Here is a 15789-nt window from a genome sequence, read left to right on the forward strand (position 1 = left end):
TTTATGACATCACATTATCTAGAAAAGCTAAACTTGTTCAGCAGATGCAACCAAACAACCCCTTGCAGGCTTCCAAAGGGTGCCAATAGGACACAGTATTAGGTTGCAACCTTTGTTTTTGTTTTTTAGGGAAAGGTCTAGAATACAATTTACTAATGGTTTTCTAGTCCGGACATTGAACCGCAAAAACAATGTATTAGAAGTCAAATTGCATTGTTTGGCAATTCTCTACGGTTGGAGTGGAGCTGAGTAGTGTCTTTTTAACTGCACACGCAGAGACGCAGAGTCCAACCTTTGAACAGATACGCATGCGAACAGAGCTACAGACAAGTCTTAAGTCTTCTCCTTTTAAAATTTTGTCATTATTTTATTGCCATTCTCCTAACATAATCAAACTGTTTTTTGAGAGAAAACCTAACTGGAATGCAAATCTCTCTGCTTGTGCTTGAACCGTGAGAAATTAAAATAAACTCCTTGGATCGATATATAGAACAGACAGTCAGTCCATGCCGGCGCTGGCTTGCCTAATTTTTCAATTCATGGAAATAAAAGATACGTGTGGTAAAAGATTGCGGTGGAGAAATTAAACTGCCGGTCTTTCGTTCGTTCCAATCGAAAATTACACGCATTAACTCTTGCCGTTCAAACTGAACTACCTGAAGTCAACTGTATAATGCGAACACCTGAACAAACGGGTAAACGTCACGTTATTAGCTCGATCGAGAGTGAGGAAGATCGAGTGTTCCTGTACACGAAAAACACTACTATTGCACGCCAATAATGCACGCCGTTCTCTGTTAAAATAAAAAATAAAATAAAAACGTAACAGTAATACACGCCCTTGTAGCATCTCCAGAGCGCTATTTGACCGTGGATAATCTCAGAAGGAATTTTACATGGAACAGAACACTCATTTTATTTTCTGAAAAAGCTAACACTCAAAATTTGCGTGGCGTGTGGGCCCGGGTCGGATAACATTATGAAACTACGATCGTGCAGACTTTCCCACGTTTTTTTTCCCCCCAAAAAAAATTAAAGTTTGTTTATCATACCTTTGGCCATCATCTCCATCTACGATCATACAATATGATCAGTGTCTGAATGAATCCTAGACGGCTAGCCTTGCAAGTGGAGCTTAGTCGAGTCCCTTGATTTGGGTAATGCTGCTGCCTCCGCTGGCTACAGCGCCACAAAGTGCAGCGCCACCCCAAGACTTTGGCACTGCCTGCGTGCTGCCCTAGCCGCGTTAACTTAACCCTGCCATTAGCGCCCTACAGGATCGCATTTTTTTTTTAATCCTAAGTGGGCTGCTCGAGGCGGCGATTAACCGGCGGTTTTCAACTCTACAGATCATACCGTTTTGTAACCTAGCGATGTCGGTCCGGTAACAAAGATTCTCCCTTTTTAACTCTTATCTGTCGTGGAGCAGTGGATCGGAGCTTGCTTGTTGCTGACTTAACTGTGTGTCACACTGCCGGCTGACAAGTGGGCCAGGCACGATGCCACGTGGCGGATGAATGAATTTCATGAGGATTTTTCTGTTCGGTGAGAAAGGCAACAAGGGAGGGACGAGGGAGGGGGAGAAAGTATTCAAAGAATTGCTCGCGTTCATCATAATGCTTCCAACGCACTCAAAATTTTTCAGGTGATTGGCTTTTCTTCTTCTCATGCTCCGTGTTAACATCACGCGCCTCCTCTGCCCATGTTGTCCGCCGCTGCAAATGGAATAATCATGACACATGGAGTGGCGCCTAAGAGTGCAGACCGGTCCACGATCAGCTACAGTGCCGGCGCCAGTGTGCTACACACTTGTCCACATCGTCGTAGCAGCAGGGGCATTGCATTTTTACTCTTGCAGAAACTTTTGCCGAATTTCTACCGGGAGAAATTGACGGACACATAACAAAGATGATAAAAACACGAGAGAGAAGGATTTTTCCTAATGGTGGAAATACCCCCGAACCCGCATCATCCACCTCCTCGATCCGCCCAAAGTTCAATTTTGCCTCATACCTTCCAGAACTCCGATAATCAACATCCAGCTCAAAAATTAAATTTTGTCCAAAAAACAAAATCCGATTCCGAATTCGTTCATCTGAGGCTTTGCAAGTTGCCAAGTGTACCTGCGGATACAATTCTGGTCCTAACAAACCTGCTCTGGGGCAAGGGGGAGCTTTGATGAACATTGCAAATTGGCTTTGGAATTTTCAGGCTGTCCATCCGGGCGTTCCAAGGCAATCTCTGTGAATTGCGTTCCAACCGGTACGGTACCCAACTCTGACTGCCCCCACGTTTTCAGGCTGCAAACTTTTCCCCGTCTCCTCCTCACTCTCCCCTGTTCCGGTCCAATCACTAGACCTTTCCTTTTCGACGACCACCCGCCCGCAAAAGAAAGTTCGCCATCGCCACCCCCTCTTTGGGCTTTGCCTCTTTATCTTCTTCCTCCTGCAAGCACCCCTCCTCTCGCTTGCTTCCACTGCTCCTCCCGTCTCATTCTCTCTCATCTTCGATTGGGAGAGCCCCATATCCAGCACTGTAGCCTGCAGGAGGCAGCTCCTGTTGTCTGGCCGGCCGGCTTTATGGCCATCACCTCATCTGCAGCGAGTCCAAGTACAACCACAGGGGCGGGTCACAGTGCAGTAACTCCGCTGCGGTCACTCGCGCGGCCTCGTCACCCGTCTCGTCGCGTCGCCATGGATTCTTGATAGGGGGTGCTTGGGAGTGAGTGCTCGACGGCGAGATCGAGAGCTTTCTGGTACGGTGGTGCCGCACACTGCATTTTACTCTGCGCACGCCGGAGCTGATCTCACCGTGTTGCATTAGCTTGTGAGTTCCTGGTGTTTTCAGTTGGAGCTTTTATGTTGGTTCTTGATCTGCTCTCGCCGTCTTGGTGTGTGGGCCTTGAGTTGGGGATGAGTTCTTGGCGTTTCTTGATTGCTGATTCTTGGTGATCCGATCCGATCCGATCCCTGCGTGCTCGCGCGGGCGCAAGATGAGCATCCCGCACCTGTTCAGGTGCCCGATCAGCCTGGACATCTTCACGGACCCCGTGACGCTGTGCACGGGGCAGACGTACGACCGCCCCTGCATCGAGCGGTGGCTCGCCGCCGGCCACCGCACGTGCCCCGTCACAATGCAGCCGCTCGGCGACGCCGCGCTCGTGCCCAACCGCACCCTTCGCCACCTCATCGAGCGCTGGCTCTCCGCCGACCAGCAGGTCCCCGAGCCAACGGCCGCCGCCGATGACGACGGCGACGCGGAGGAGGAGCCGTCGCTCGCGGCGCTCAAGCGCTGCCTCCAGTCCGGCGCCGGCGCCGGCGCCAATGCCAAGGTGGCCGCGCTCAAGAAGGTCGCCACGCTGGCGTCCGAGTCCGACGTCGGCCGCGCGTGCATGCTCCAGCTGGAGTTCCTGCCCGTCCTGCTACAGCTCGTCTTCCACCCGCCGGCGCCGTGGGACCTGTCGGAGCAGGAGGAGCTGGCGCTCCAGTGTGCGCTGAGCCTGCTACCGGCAAGCCCGACCTCGCCGCAGCACGACTGCCTCAACATGCTCAAGACGGAGGCGAGCCTGGCGTCCTTCGTGCGGCTCCTGGGGCGCGGGCGCGCCCGGGTCAGGGCGGGCCTGTGCCGGCTCCTGGAGGTGATCGCCACGGCCGCGACGACGCGGGAACTGGCGCTCGCCGCCGCCGCCTCGCCGCGCGTCTGGCAGGCGCTCCTGCCGCTCCTGCAGCACGGGGACGGGCGTGTCTCGGGCGCCGCAGCGCGCGCGGTCGCGGCTGTCTGCTGCGCAGACGAGCCCGCGCGCGGCGGCGCCGTCGACCACGGCGCGGTGCCCGCGCTCCTCAAGTGCCTGTCGTGGGCGTCGGCGGGTAAAGGGGGATGCTGCGGCGCCGCGACGGTGTCGAGCGCGCTGGCGGCGCTGGAGGCGCTGGCCGCGTCGGAGGCCGGGCGCAGGGCGGTGGCGCACGAGCCCGGCGCGGTGCGGGCGCTGGTGAGGCACGTGTTCATGATGTCGTCGAGCAACGAGGGCAGCGAGCACGCGGCGGCGGCGCTGCTGGCCGTGTGCAGGGAGTCGAGGGCGGCGCGGAGCGAGGCCGCCGGCGCCGGGGTGGTGACGCAGGTGCTGCTGCTGCTGCAGAGCCAGTGCGGCACTAGGGCCAAGGCCAAGGCGAGGTCCCTGCTCAAGCTGTTCAAGTCCATGTGAAGCAAGCGGTTAGCTTAGGTGGTTAGATGTTCTTGGCTCTCAAGCTGTAAGTCCGGCATCAAGAACATCTGCTAATTAATTTCATGGATAATTCTTGTAAGCTGCATTAAGAATGTCAGCTATTTTCATAGCTTGCAGCCAGGTTCCATGCCATCTTGCAATGCTGGAGAGTGGAGACGATGGCCCGGGAGATTAACTCGGGTTATTTCATGGTCGAAAACCAAATCAGATGGTTTTGACTGGAACCTTAATTTATATATAAATATATAGTATATATATTCTGTTTTCCATTTTGCATCACAAAGCGGGGATAGCTCAGTTGGGAGAGCGTCAGACTGAAGATCTGAAGGTCGCGTGTTCGATCCACGCTCACCGCATTTATTTTGGCTTTATTTATTTATTTCCGTTTTTAAACCATTTCAATCAGGCAAAGTCTCAAGCAAGTTTTGGTTTATATATTTCGGTCCTTTAACAAACCTTTTCAATCAGGCAAAGTCGCAAAAGAGCTGCGAGCATTCAAGGCTTTGCCGTGCGCACGACTGGGTACGGTTGGCTTTCTAGACACCGGTCAAGTTATACGGCTTCCTGTATCCAAAGGATTTGGCCAAAATATAAACAGTCCCTATCTATTAGTTTCCTTTGTTTCAATTAATCTGCTTAGAATCCAGAGATGAGTGGAAATGCAATGGAAAATAAACCGTAACATGTATCTTTCTCCGATTCACTCGGAAAGACATGGTTGCATCTGCCATCATCAAAGTCCTAACTGCTTCTACTTGCACAGAAATATCAGCTCGTACAAGCTTACGAATTTACATCCCGTAGGCATCTGTAAGATTTTGTGAGGATTTACATCAGGACACACAGGTATAACTATAGAGTGGAACCAACAACAGACCTACGAATATACAGAACTTCCTGTTACAACTTCCTTCCTGGAGAGCCTGATTTCGCTGTACAGATCATCCGGTAAAGTCTCATATCGTTGTAACTATACACACGAGTTGCAGATGGAACATCTCTGTATACCTTGTCATGGAGATATTGCATTCTTGATTTTCCTTCTCAGAATCTTTTCGGGGAACCATAGGGGCTTTGGAGTTTCAACTGGCCAACATCCATCCAAGGATCTGAAATCGCAGGAGCAGGACTTCGCCTTGTTTGATTTTGGGCATAACTTAATGTGTTGTAGCCAGCACCGGGGGAAAGCATTGGATGAGGTGGAGAGGGCATGCAGCTCCTGTTAGATTGCTTAAACTGCCGCAGAGGGCTTGAGCATGGTGAAACCGGCATAGACATGTTTGTTCTCCCAGGAATTGGGCTGCTGTATGATAAGCGTTGTCTGTCAAAATTACGTGAAACAGTACAAGCCAAGGATGGAAGTGGAAAGTCATGGTACCTGTGCGGTGAAGGAACAGCAGTTGAAAATCCAGTGAAATCTCTCGCACTCAGTCCTATATCCCTCAGAGGAGTAATAATCTTCCGTGATGGCAACTCCCTGTTGGACTGCAACAAGATGATTGATAGGGATGGATGAGCATCTAGGTGCATATATCCAGCTAATAAGTTTAATGATGTTTTGGTCCCTTTGTGAATAAATAATCCTACACTGAACTTATTGAAATAAGTTAGCAAAAGGAGCATTTATTGTCAGCTAAGCTACTCTCAAGAGCTTCTTTGATGCAACCAAACCGAAATCACAAGCAATTGAGTTAGCATGCCTATGATTAATGCAACTATCAAAAATCAAGAGAGACTGGACTTGGGTCCAGTCTTTCGAACTGATACTTCACACAAATGATCAAACCAGCGATCCACTATAAGATGCTTTAGTCTTTCTAACTGGTGCTTGGAAAGTAGCAAAGAAATAAAAGAATGAGAAAAAACTGAGTCTAGGTAGGTAGAAACAATTACCATTGTGAGCCTGCCATCAGCTGGAGAAGACAACGCACTCAATGCACTGGATTTTGCAGCTTTCACCGCAGGATGATCCCGAACAAAAGGGTGATCCATCAACTGGGCTGCAGAGGCGCGAGATGCTGGGTTACGTTTTAAGCAAAGCTGCAAGAAATTTTTCCCTTCCTCCGAAAAACTGTCTGGGATTTCAGGTATATCTTTACTGTTCGCAATCTTAAATATTGCTGCTACCTGCAAGATCATTAGATAATATTGGCTCAGGATCATTCATCATGGTTACATAAAAATACACATCTGCTAAGTGAAAGCCTACCCCCTCATATTGATGCCAAGGAGGTCTTGCCGTTGCCATTTCAATAATGGTACATCCCAAACTCCAAATGTCCACTGCTAAACTGTACCCTTTACTGTTCATTATAACCTGACGATTCCCAATGATGGGAGAACTTCATTCAGAGATATACAACGGATTGCAACAAAGAGTCAACAAAGTTTAGTATTAAAAAAACTCACCTCAGGCGCCATCCAGTAAGGACTTCCTTTGAAAGAGCGTATTTCAACAAAAGATGATATCTGCTTCAATAAAGTAACAAAAAATGAAGGGTTTGCAGAAGAAAACAAAAGCAAGACAGAATCTATGTTGATCCTTGTTTTGCTGTCCATCAAAGAGTTGGAACTTGTGTGTGCACATTCATCAAAACACATCAACCAGTTTTTCACAGTTAAGGATCCTTCAGTAGATTTAGGCATTGCCTGGGCGTCCATGCGTGCCCCTAACAACACAGGATGCCACAAGGTCTTAGTTATGCCTTGTCACCTAGTGGGTGAGTGGTTTCCTGCATCTAATCGAGACAGGCCCATCGGATGCAGCATCCGCAAGTTTGGTTACCTGAACAATGGTGTAAGCCTGTCCCTGCGGAAGCAAAAGGTGCCTCAGAGCCTGGTTCCGCAGAAACGAAATTTCGTTTCGTTTCTCACGGACCTGGCTCGCTCGATGCAAGGGCGCGCATGCGGAGGTTGTGTCCGTGACTGGTAGTGACAGAATTCAACGTAACCAAACATAATCTCTGCAGCACCTGGCCCAATATAACCAGCAAACCAATCTCGCATAGGGTGCACACACCAAACCAGGCTTTGGCTGGCCTGTCTCTGATGTTCAGCCAGGCCCGAGACACCTTGGGTACCAATCACGCCCCTAGGAGATCAGGCATGCCCCCAACACCCCAGGATGACACAAAGCCTAAAAAACATGGCTGGGCATGCACAGAAGGGCATAGACACAGACTATTGGCACCCCTCCATAAATGTCCTTTTCCACATACATGTGATGAGTAGGTAGATAACTGGATACTTGGCTTTATAAGAAATTAGAATTTGCACCTACTTTAATTCCTTCAGTGTTATACAAAACATGGGTGCTAGTGCAATCAAGCAAACGTTTACTTCAACTGCAACTTGGAATGGTACAGTACTCTTTCAGGATGCATATAAGCATTCCTTAGTATAATTTCTAGGGTGCACATGCAAAAGAGTAACGTGGGTAGTACAAAACAGAGAGCACTTAGAGACAAAAACCAGAGATAACTTTATAATCCAGAAAAGACTAAATCTTATGATAATTGAAAGTGTAAACACACAGTAGGGAGAGGGAGGGGTCAGAAAGTAAACGCTGCATACATGCTTAGCCATGCCAAAGTCAGCAAGTTTGACTTCACCATTAGGGCCCACAAGTATGTTCGCTCCTTTGATATCTCTGCCAAGAAAAGAAGTATGACATGATTATTGTATTTTGTGCTATATATCTATGGAATGGGAATTTTAGACAACCAATACTACCTGTGGACAGTGTTCCTCCCATGCAAGTAGGCAAGACCAGCAAGAATTTGACCAGTATAATTACGAATCACAGGTTCCTTAAAAGAGCCATACTCTCTTAGTAATTTGTGGATTGAACCCCCGGAGACATACTCAAGATAAATGGAAAGTGCATCATCAGTCTGTGTACAGGAAATAGATACAATTATTAGAAAGTCTAAGCATGGCCAACTATTTTGTAATGCAACTCCAATGAAAGCTGATAAACACTGAATTCTATGATAGTGTAACCAGAAAGTTAACTCTTGAGATGGACAAACACTAGAACATGGAAGGGAATGTAAATAAGTCAAAACCTAAACCAAATAAGGGGAAAGAACAACAAAAAAAAAAACTTAAACAGTTGGATGGAACAAGGAACCATATTAGTACATACTCGCTCCCCTACCTTCCCCCTCCCTCACCATCCTTCTATGCATCCACTTTACTTGAACGTGTAATGACTTGCACGAAGAGTACCATTTTACCAATTTCTGTAACTCCTAATACTAATATCAACCAAATCATTTGAATGCATTCCACATGCGTCAGGTCACAGGATACAGTTACGCACATTGGAGTACAGGATGTTGCCATCGCATGTGATATAATACCAACTCTTTCTTTTACCAATTTCAAAATAGCGGGAAAGCCCTTGTAACCGAGTATCCTTTTTGTGCATGATTGCACCATGCCCTTTTTAAGAACAGTCCATCAAGCAGTCATTTATGGATTTTCACTAAATTCTAAGCAATTTTCTACCAGCTCAAAAAAAAATGGATCACATCACAAAAATATGCATGGAATAAGAAATGTGATATGGCAAACAAGCATTTGAACTGAACAGCTGCATGGATAACTGCGATGGATTATCAAATAGAACTTACCAGATCACTTCCATGATACTGCACAATGTTTGGGTGCGAGAGTTGTCTAAGCATATCTATTTCCTGTCAATACCAAAGTTAATCATGTTGTTGTGTCAATAAACAAGAGATACAAATACCATATTAGTCATGAGACGGCAACCAAGCCAATTAAACAAGACAGCAAGTACCTGATTTAATTGTTTGAGTCGTTCCTTTGAATGTGGATCATCCATAATAACTTGAACCTCCTTAATTGCACAAAATTGCCCATTTTCACTGCATTGTTGAACATCGTAAAATTAGGATTTTTTTTAACGCAACTGAATACGTTAATCTATGTGCACTGCCATATCTCTACTGTGTAATTTTAGCTTGGAGTGCCATACTAATGCATCAACTTTCACATAATAACGCAAAGTTTCCATGACATAAAAAGGGGCAAGGATGTGATACCTGTTAAACCCAAGGTAAACCTGGCCAAATGTACCACTGCCTAGCAATTTCCCTTTTTTCCATTGTGATTGGGACTGTGAGCAAGTAGTGGGAGATGCAGGAAGAGGTGGGCAGGAACTCGGAGATGATGGAAGAGGCGAGCAAGAACTGTGGTTTGGAGGAAGAGGTGAGCAAGCAGCAGCAGCTGGGTGAAGAGGTGAGCAAGCGCCAGAAGCTGGATGGAGAGGTGAGCAAGCAGCGGAAGCGGGAGGAAGAGGCGAGCAAGCAGCAGAACCTGGAGGAAGAGGTAAGGGATGAGGTGGGCTCCTCAAACCATCCATCATTCTCACTGGCGATCTCGGGCTAAACCCAAATTCTCTAGAATTTCCATTGCTCATGGCGAATGCATGGCCTTTTGGTACAGGGGATAGGCTCCTCGTTCTTGGAGCAAAGAGATCTTCAGATACCATTCTTCCACGTGAACAACTGGTTTCACTCGTTGAAGGTTCGTCGCTATGCAAATGATGTTCTCTGACACTAGACACAGGAATGTCAAAGAACTTCTGATGGTCCCGTGGCATGCTACAAGACATGACATGCTTGTCTTCATTTAACATTCTATCTGAATCAGATGGCATATTTCTTCCCCTACCAAAAGCAACAGGATCCATTGACCTGGAGATTACAACAAGCAAGCAATAAACATCAGAGAACATATCACCAATAAACATGTCTGGCTACTGAATAATGTACCTATTTAAATAGGCACAATGGAACTATTCCCAAGATGCCATAACCGAGCGCAAAACCAAAATAAAAAAATAAACTAATCCATGTGCATCATATCTTGGAAGGATAAACAAAGAATCAGCAAAACAACTTAAGCTGCACCAAAAAGGATGATAGCTGGCTCTAATTCTGGAATCGGTGAAACATCACAGACGCAGCTGTTTACTCGTTATTCGGAATCGTCAAACTGGATCATCCAGTCCTCAATCTGTATTTACCAGGATTTGTCTAACTGGAACGACCTTAGAAAAGGTCAACTGGTGCAGTTGGTGTGAATCCTCACAGTCCACTCTAACTCCGCACTTGATTCAAAGCCCCTCAAATCCGTCGCACGCTAAATTAGAGTGGAAGATCGTAAACTAAGCGTGCAGATCGACCTATCTAACCACGCAATCCCCCCCAATTCGATCAGGGCACGAGGCAAATTCGACTGCAATTATTGCAGCCCAAATGAGGAAAGGAAATTCCAGCGAGAGCCGGGCCGCAGCGAAATCCGGATATCGAGCCATAAACAGGCGCCAACCATTCCACGGCCGTCCGCTCACCTAAACCCATGGTGATCCTGCGCCTCGTCCGACGACCCGACGGAGCACGCGCTGGAGTCCTCCGCGGAGGAGGCCACCTCCTCCTCGTAGAGGGTCCCGACGAGCTCCGGCGGCTCCGGGTCCGGCGCGGGCACCGGGAGCTTGTACCCTACCAGCCCGTGCCCCGCCGGGCACCGCGCGCGCGCCGCCGCCGCCGCAGCCGCGCCGGGCGAATCGAGGCTCCGCAGCTTCTCCGGGGCCCGCGGCGTCGGCGACGGGAACGGGGAGGGCGAGTCGAGGTCCGCGGACTTGCGCGGGGAGGAGGCCGCGGAGACGGCCCCCGACCCGGGCTTCGCCTTCGACTTGGACCTCGACTTGCGGGGCCACCACGCGGGCATCGCGCCCGGGGGCCAGCAGAGCCCCGCGGCGTCGGCGCTAGTAGACGGGTAGGGTTGGTTCCGCCGCCGAGCTCGAACAGCCGCGGTGGGCGTGCGGGAGGAAGGGAGGGGGAGGGAGGGTAGGGGGGAGAGGAGAGGAGAGGAGGAGGAGGCGCGCCGCGCGAGGAAGGCGCGAGGTAGGAGCCGAAGCCGACGGAGCTTCGCTTTAGGTGAGGGAGACGAATGCTCGGCCTCTACTAGACAAAATGGGGGGGATATTTTCGGATTTCTTTTCTTTTCTTTTCCTCCCCCTCTCTCTCTCCTTTTGGAAAAAAAAATTGGTGCGCGGGGGTGCTGGTGGGGAGGGGGAGAGTGTCAGGTACGCCGTACGCGTGTGCCCGCGCGAGTTCCTGCGCGCGACGGCGACCCACCGCGGCGAGTTCTCACCGGCGGGCGGGGTCCCGGTGTCAGCGGCTCAGCCTGCCGTCCTGGACGGGTTGCGCCGCCACGGGGCTTCTCTGCCTTGGCTGCTTGCGCGCGGCGGCTTCGCTTCACTTCCGATCGGGCGGCTGCATGTGGGGCCGCGAGTCCGTGCGTGCGGGCGATTTCTTTTTGGTTTTCGCTCGCGTGCGGGAAGGGGGTGGAGAGAGAGGGAGGGGGAATGGAATCTTCGCGGATGGTGGTGTCGAGCCCGGGTTTGGCGCGCGCGGGAAGCTTGGTGGCGTACGCCACGACGGTCGGCTGGGGGAGGACCCCGCTGACGTGGCAGGCAGGCGGTTAGGAGAATTTTTTGGCCAGGTTTTTTACCCTCTTTTTTTCTTTTTTTGTTAAAAAGAGAACAGAGGATCAGTTTGCAAAAAAGATCCTCTGATGCAATTTGCATGGAAGAGAAAACAAACTACCCTTTTCTCTTGTCGTGTCTCTCTTAAATTAGGCCGAGCAGGGATTGATGCTTGACAAATACGGTGCTAAACACTTGCACAACCGCTGGATAACCCAGCTCATCGAAAGCACCCATAGAGAGGTGCGAGTGGGTGGGTGCTGCTGCCAACACAGATGCTGCCTGATGATGACTACATTTCCCTCGCTTTCATTCTTTTAAGCAGATATGAAAGACCAACCGTTTTATGTGAGATGCCATTAATTAGCTACTGATGATGTGCCTTTAGATTGGAGCACGAAAGTTTAATTATTAGCTGACGCGACTAGCGTGCCGTCAAATAATGTTGGTAGCATCGAATATAATTCTAGCAGGTACGGCGTAGTATGGTTGTTTGTTATTTTTTATTAAAAAAAGGTAACCATGCAGATCGATGAAAGCAGCCTTATAAAATACCGTGTTGGAATACAATGGCCGCCATAGAGTACTGCCGCCAGGAGCCGCACAGCACTATGTATTTTGATCAAACTTTGATTGATTGGCCGTTAAATTCCGTTATGTATGCTCTATATTTCATTTGAACTATTTTCATAAGCGTGTGTGATGGTTAGGTACCAGTGTCTTGACATCGTTTCTCATTTTTCTTTATGTACGTATAAATCTTAACCAAATTTATAGAAGACACAAGCTAGCCTGACAACATTGAATTTGCTCTACAAGAAATTAAGACGAGAGAGCTCGATCAGTGTTGAAGAAGAAGAGTTGCAGGAGCTTGAAGCTTCACGGTGAACGAAAAGAAACGGGACGAAGAGATGAGGGCATTGTGATAGTGCCAAAGGACAAAGTTCATCTGAATGGATACATCTTGATCCAACGATCCAAAGAGACACAACACAAGAGCGCACTACGGAGCGGGGGCGGATCTAGCACCGGAGCGCCCTCCTCCTGTTGCTGGAACCGTAGGCATAGAGCCCCTTATATAGGGAATAGCCTCTTCTAATAATTTTTTTTTGGATCCGCCACTGCTAGGGAGAGTAACTTTTGTCCAAGTTACATTTGTCATCGATCTCAGCACGACACGTGCCATCAGGATTCAGGAGTCACGGCTTGTATTTATGTATGTATAATATTGTAATGATGGTCCGGTTGATGGATTAATCAAATTATTAGGCGTGGAAGACGAACACAACAAGATCATCACGCGCGCGCATGCCCTGACAGCAACACTAGGGTCGAATCCCATTTCACATAAAGCTGGTTATCTGGAGGTGCGCGGATATTAACCATCCCGATGCTATCTTAAGCTCCCTGTCACTTCATTCGATTCGCAGGGATGGACGATCGATCTTTAATCACCCTACCTTTGCTTTTGCTTCTCCTTCTCCTCCGATGACGCTAGCGAGCTTACCCTTGCGTCTCGATCGCCCAGCTCCCGGACAGCGCCGCGGCAACAAGAATCCAAAGCTCGCAAGGAGCCAGATTCAGCATATGTATACTATCCATCCATCCCGATCGACGGTAATACCCCAACCGCAAGGATTACAATATAGTCGGCCGGATCTCCGGTTGACGTCGACGGAAGATCATATCGCGACACTTTTTGCGATCGATGAACGAACGCGTTCGATCCGAGGCCGTACGTACGTGTTTGCACATGCTATGAGGTCAAGACTCGAGAGGGGGGTTAGCTTTGCTCCGAGGCTAAAGTCATCGATCGTTAACTTTCTTGCCTCCTTTCATACGCGCCCGGCCTGCTTCGTTCGTGGTCGTGGCCCCTTGCCTCGAGTCATTTATATATTTGTAAATAATTCTTATTTATTTATTTATTTAACTGGCTAAGCATGCAGTAGTCTATAGTTAAGTTAGTTTGAACGCAAGCTAGCTGCTGCTAGTTCGTCGTACTAGCTCTTGCATGCAGTCAACAGGCGAAGTTTTGTTTATCATGAGATGGTGTGTATATATGTGTGTGTGTGTGTCATGGTAAGATCATTGCTGACTTGTAGCGGTTGCTGTATCGGCTTTTTTTTTCAGAAGTCTGCGTCGTATGCACGCGTAGCTTGAAGCTGAAGTTCCTTGGGTGCGTTAGTGTTCAGTGCCGATGTACTGTCCCCGTCAGGAGCTGAAGTTCCATTCTGTTTCCTAGCCACGAGGAAATTAAAATGCTTGATGGAAGAGATTACGTTAGGTACGTACGTAACGACGTGAACTACTAAAAAACGGTTTGCAACAACGGTTGAAATGTATTTGTAGGGGCGGCGCTCCACCCGCTTCTAACTTTCACAGCTACAAATAACTATTTGCAAGAGTAGGTAACAGATCCGTCCTATAAAACCGTTTCCAGGGACGGGTGACGCTATCACCCGCCCCTGGAAGTGCATTTCCAGGGGCGGCACTTTCAAGGGCGGATGATGGCGTGACCCGCCCCTGCAAATCGATTAAAAAAATTGCACGCACGGCCGCAGCCACACACCACTTCTGCCCATCCCCGTCGATCCCCAAACCCCGACGAACCCCATGGGGATCAACCACTCAGCAAATAGATGGAAAAACAGAAGTTCAGAACAACCAATCTTAATAAACTAGTCACTGTCATGGATCGAATCGAAGTACATGGTCACAAATCGAGCACAAGCTAGCAGATTGACCACAAACCTAGTGAGAAAGTTATGAGAGAAGCCCTCGCCAGTCTTCGCAGGATGGAGGAAAGAGAGAGATAGGGGAGGAGAAGTGAGAGAGCCAGAGAGGAGATACCGAGAAGAAGATAAGATAGGGACGAAGGGAGTCTAGACTCTGGAGTGAGGTTGGGCCAATAATAATGCTTTGTTTGGAAGTTGTGGATCGATGACTACAAATTTTTAGATCTCGTTGAGATCTACAACTTTGATATAAAGTTTATCTTCATCTGAAATGATATGAAAAGGTAATGATTTTTTTTGCACGGAATAATTTCTAGGATCAGGTCATGCCATCACCCACACCTAGAAATGATTTACAGGGCGGGTGACGCCCTAGAAATTATTTTCACGTACAGGTGATGCCGTACACACCCCTACAATTATTTTTCCATTTTTGTTTTTCTTTTAAAATATATTATTGAGCTATTAAATAATTTAAAATGCAAAAGTTGTCAACTATAAAGTTTTATGTCTCGTCGAGTTCTACAATTTTGATATAAAATTTGTATTCATCCGAGATGACATGAAAAAGTTTGTATTAAAAAAATACATCTATTAAACTCATTCACATATACTTGTACATTAACATATACTCACGCATGTACTTATTTATTTATTATATACTTATATACATTTAGATCTCGTTGAGTGTTACAACTTTCATATAGAGCTTCTCTATAACTGAAGACCTTTGAAAATTAAAATTTGTAAATTTCAAAACTAAAGAACTTATGATAATATTTTAGAGTAATAAACAATCTCAAATGAAAAACATGCCAACTTCAAAGTGTTAGGTCTCATCTACCTCTATAATTTCGATATAGACCTTCTCTATAGTCGAAGTCATTTGAAAATTTAAAAAATTATATTTAAAAACTAGAGAACTTATAATGATATTTTGAAGTATTAAACAATTTCAAATTAAAAACTATGTATAGCCGAAGTCATTTGAAACTTCAAAAGTTTTAGATTTCAAAAATAGAGAAATTATAATGATATTTTGAAGTACTAAACAATCTGAAATGAAAAACTTTTCAACTACAAAGTTTTAGATCTCATCAAGCTATACAATTTTGATATAAAGTTTGTCTTCATCTGAGATCATATGAAAAAGTTATGAATTTATTTTCACAGGACCATTTCTAGGGACGGGTCCGATGGTACAATAACGCCTTCGTTTTGTAGATTTGGGTGACAATTTCGCCAGAAAAAACAAGGCGCCCAGTGGTGGTTCTTCCATTTTCCTTTTTCCGTTCTGATGATACGACGGC

At 47.4% G+C, this 15789-nt stretch overlaps 2 protein-coding genes and 1 non-coding gene across 4 annotated transcripts; 2 read left to right on the forward strand and 1 right to left on the reverse strand.

The window, feature by feature from the left end:
• Positions 1–2386: 2386 nt before the first annotated feature.
• Positions 2387–4491, forward strand: LOC101774536 (U-box domain-containing protein 25). Its single transcript, XM_004975611.2, has one exon. The coding sequence runs from the start codon at positions 2993–2995 to the stop codon at positions 4199–4201; it is 1209 nt and encodes a 402-aa protein (XP_004975668.1). The 5' UTR covers positions 2387–2992; the 3' UTR covers positions 4202–4491.
• Positions 4492–4505: 14 nt separating this feature from the next.
• Positions 4506–4578, forward strand: TRNAF-GAA. The gene has a single exon. It is a non-coding gene; the product is annotated as a tRNA-Phe (tRNA).
• A 309-nt stretch (positions 4579–4887) lies between these two features.
• LOC101774927 (mitogen-activated protein kinase kinase kinase 3) lies at positions 4888–11199 on the reverse strand. Of its 2 annotated transcripts, none has more exons than XM_004975613.4 (11): positions 10608–11194; positions 9295–9948; positions 9030–9117; positions 8860–8922; positions 7955–8115; positions 7796–7871; positions 6632–6691; positions 6432–6539; positions 6116–6349; positions 5601–5707; positions 4888–5525 (listed from the first exon to the last, which is right to left on the reverse strand). In XM_004975613.4, the coding sequence occupies exons 1-11, from the start codon at positions 10982–10984 to the stop codon at positions 5267–5269; spliced, it is 2187 nt and encodes a 728-aa protein (XP_004975670.1). In that variant the 5' UTR covers positions 10985–11194; the 3' UTR covers positions 4888–5266. The 2 variants fall into 2 exon arrangements, with proteins under 2 accessions (XP_004975670.1, XP_004975671.1); XM_004975614.4 differs by having other exon boundaries at positions 5267–5522; positions 10608–11199.
• Positions 11200–15789: the final 4590 nt, after the last annotated feature.

The sequence above is a fragment of the Setaria italica genome, chromosome VII, assembly GCF_000263155.2.
Source record: "Setaria italica strain Yugu1 chromosome VII, Setaria_italica_v2.0, whole genome shotgun sequence".
NCBI classification, from domain to species: domain Eukaryota; kingdom Viridiplantae; phylum Streptophyta; class Magnoliopsida; order Poales; family Poaceae; genus Setaria; species Setaria italica.

Bases quoted from the DNA above. Each gene is read 5' to 3' on its own strand.
- LOC101774536 (XM_004975611.2), top strand. From the start codon at position 2,993: ATGAGCATCCCGCACCTGTTCAGGTGCCCGATCAGCCTGGACATCTTC.
- LOC101774927 (XM_004975613.4), bottom strand. From the start codon at position 10,984: ATGCCCGCGTGGTGGCCCCGCAAGTCGAGGTCCAAGTCGAAGGCGAAG. The intron at 8,923-9,029 runs GTACTTGCTGTC...TGGTATTGACAG, and splicing joins GACTCAAACAATTAAATCAG to GAAATAGATATGCTTAGACA. The intron at 7,872-7,954 runs GTAGTATTGGTT...TTTTCTTGGCAG, and splicing joins GGGAGGAACACTGTCCACAG to AGATATCAAAGGAGCGAACA.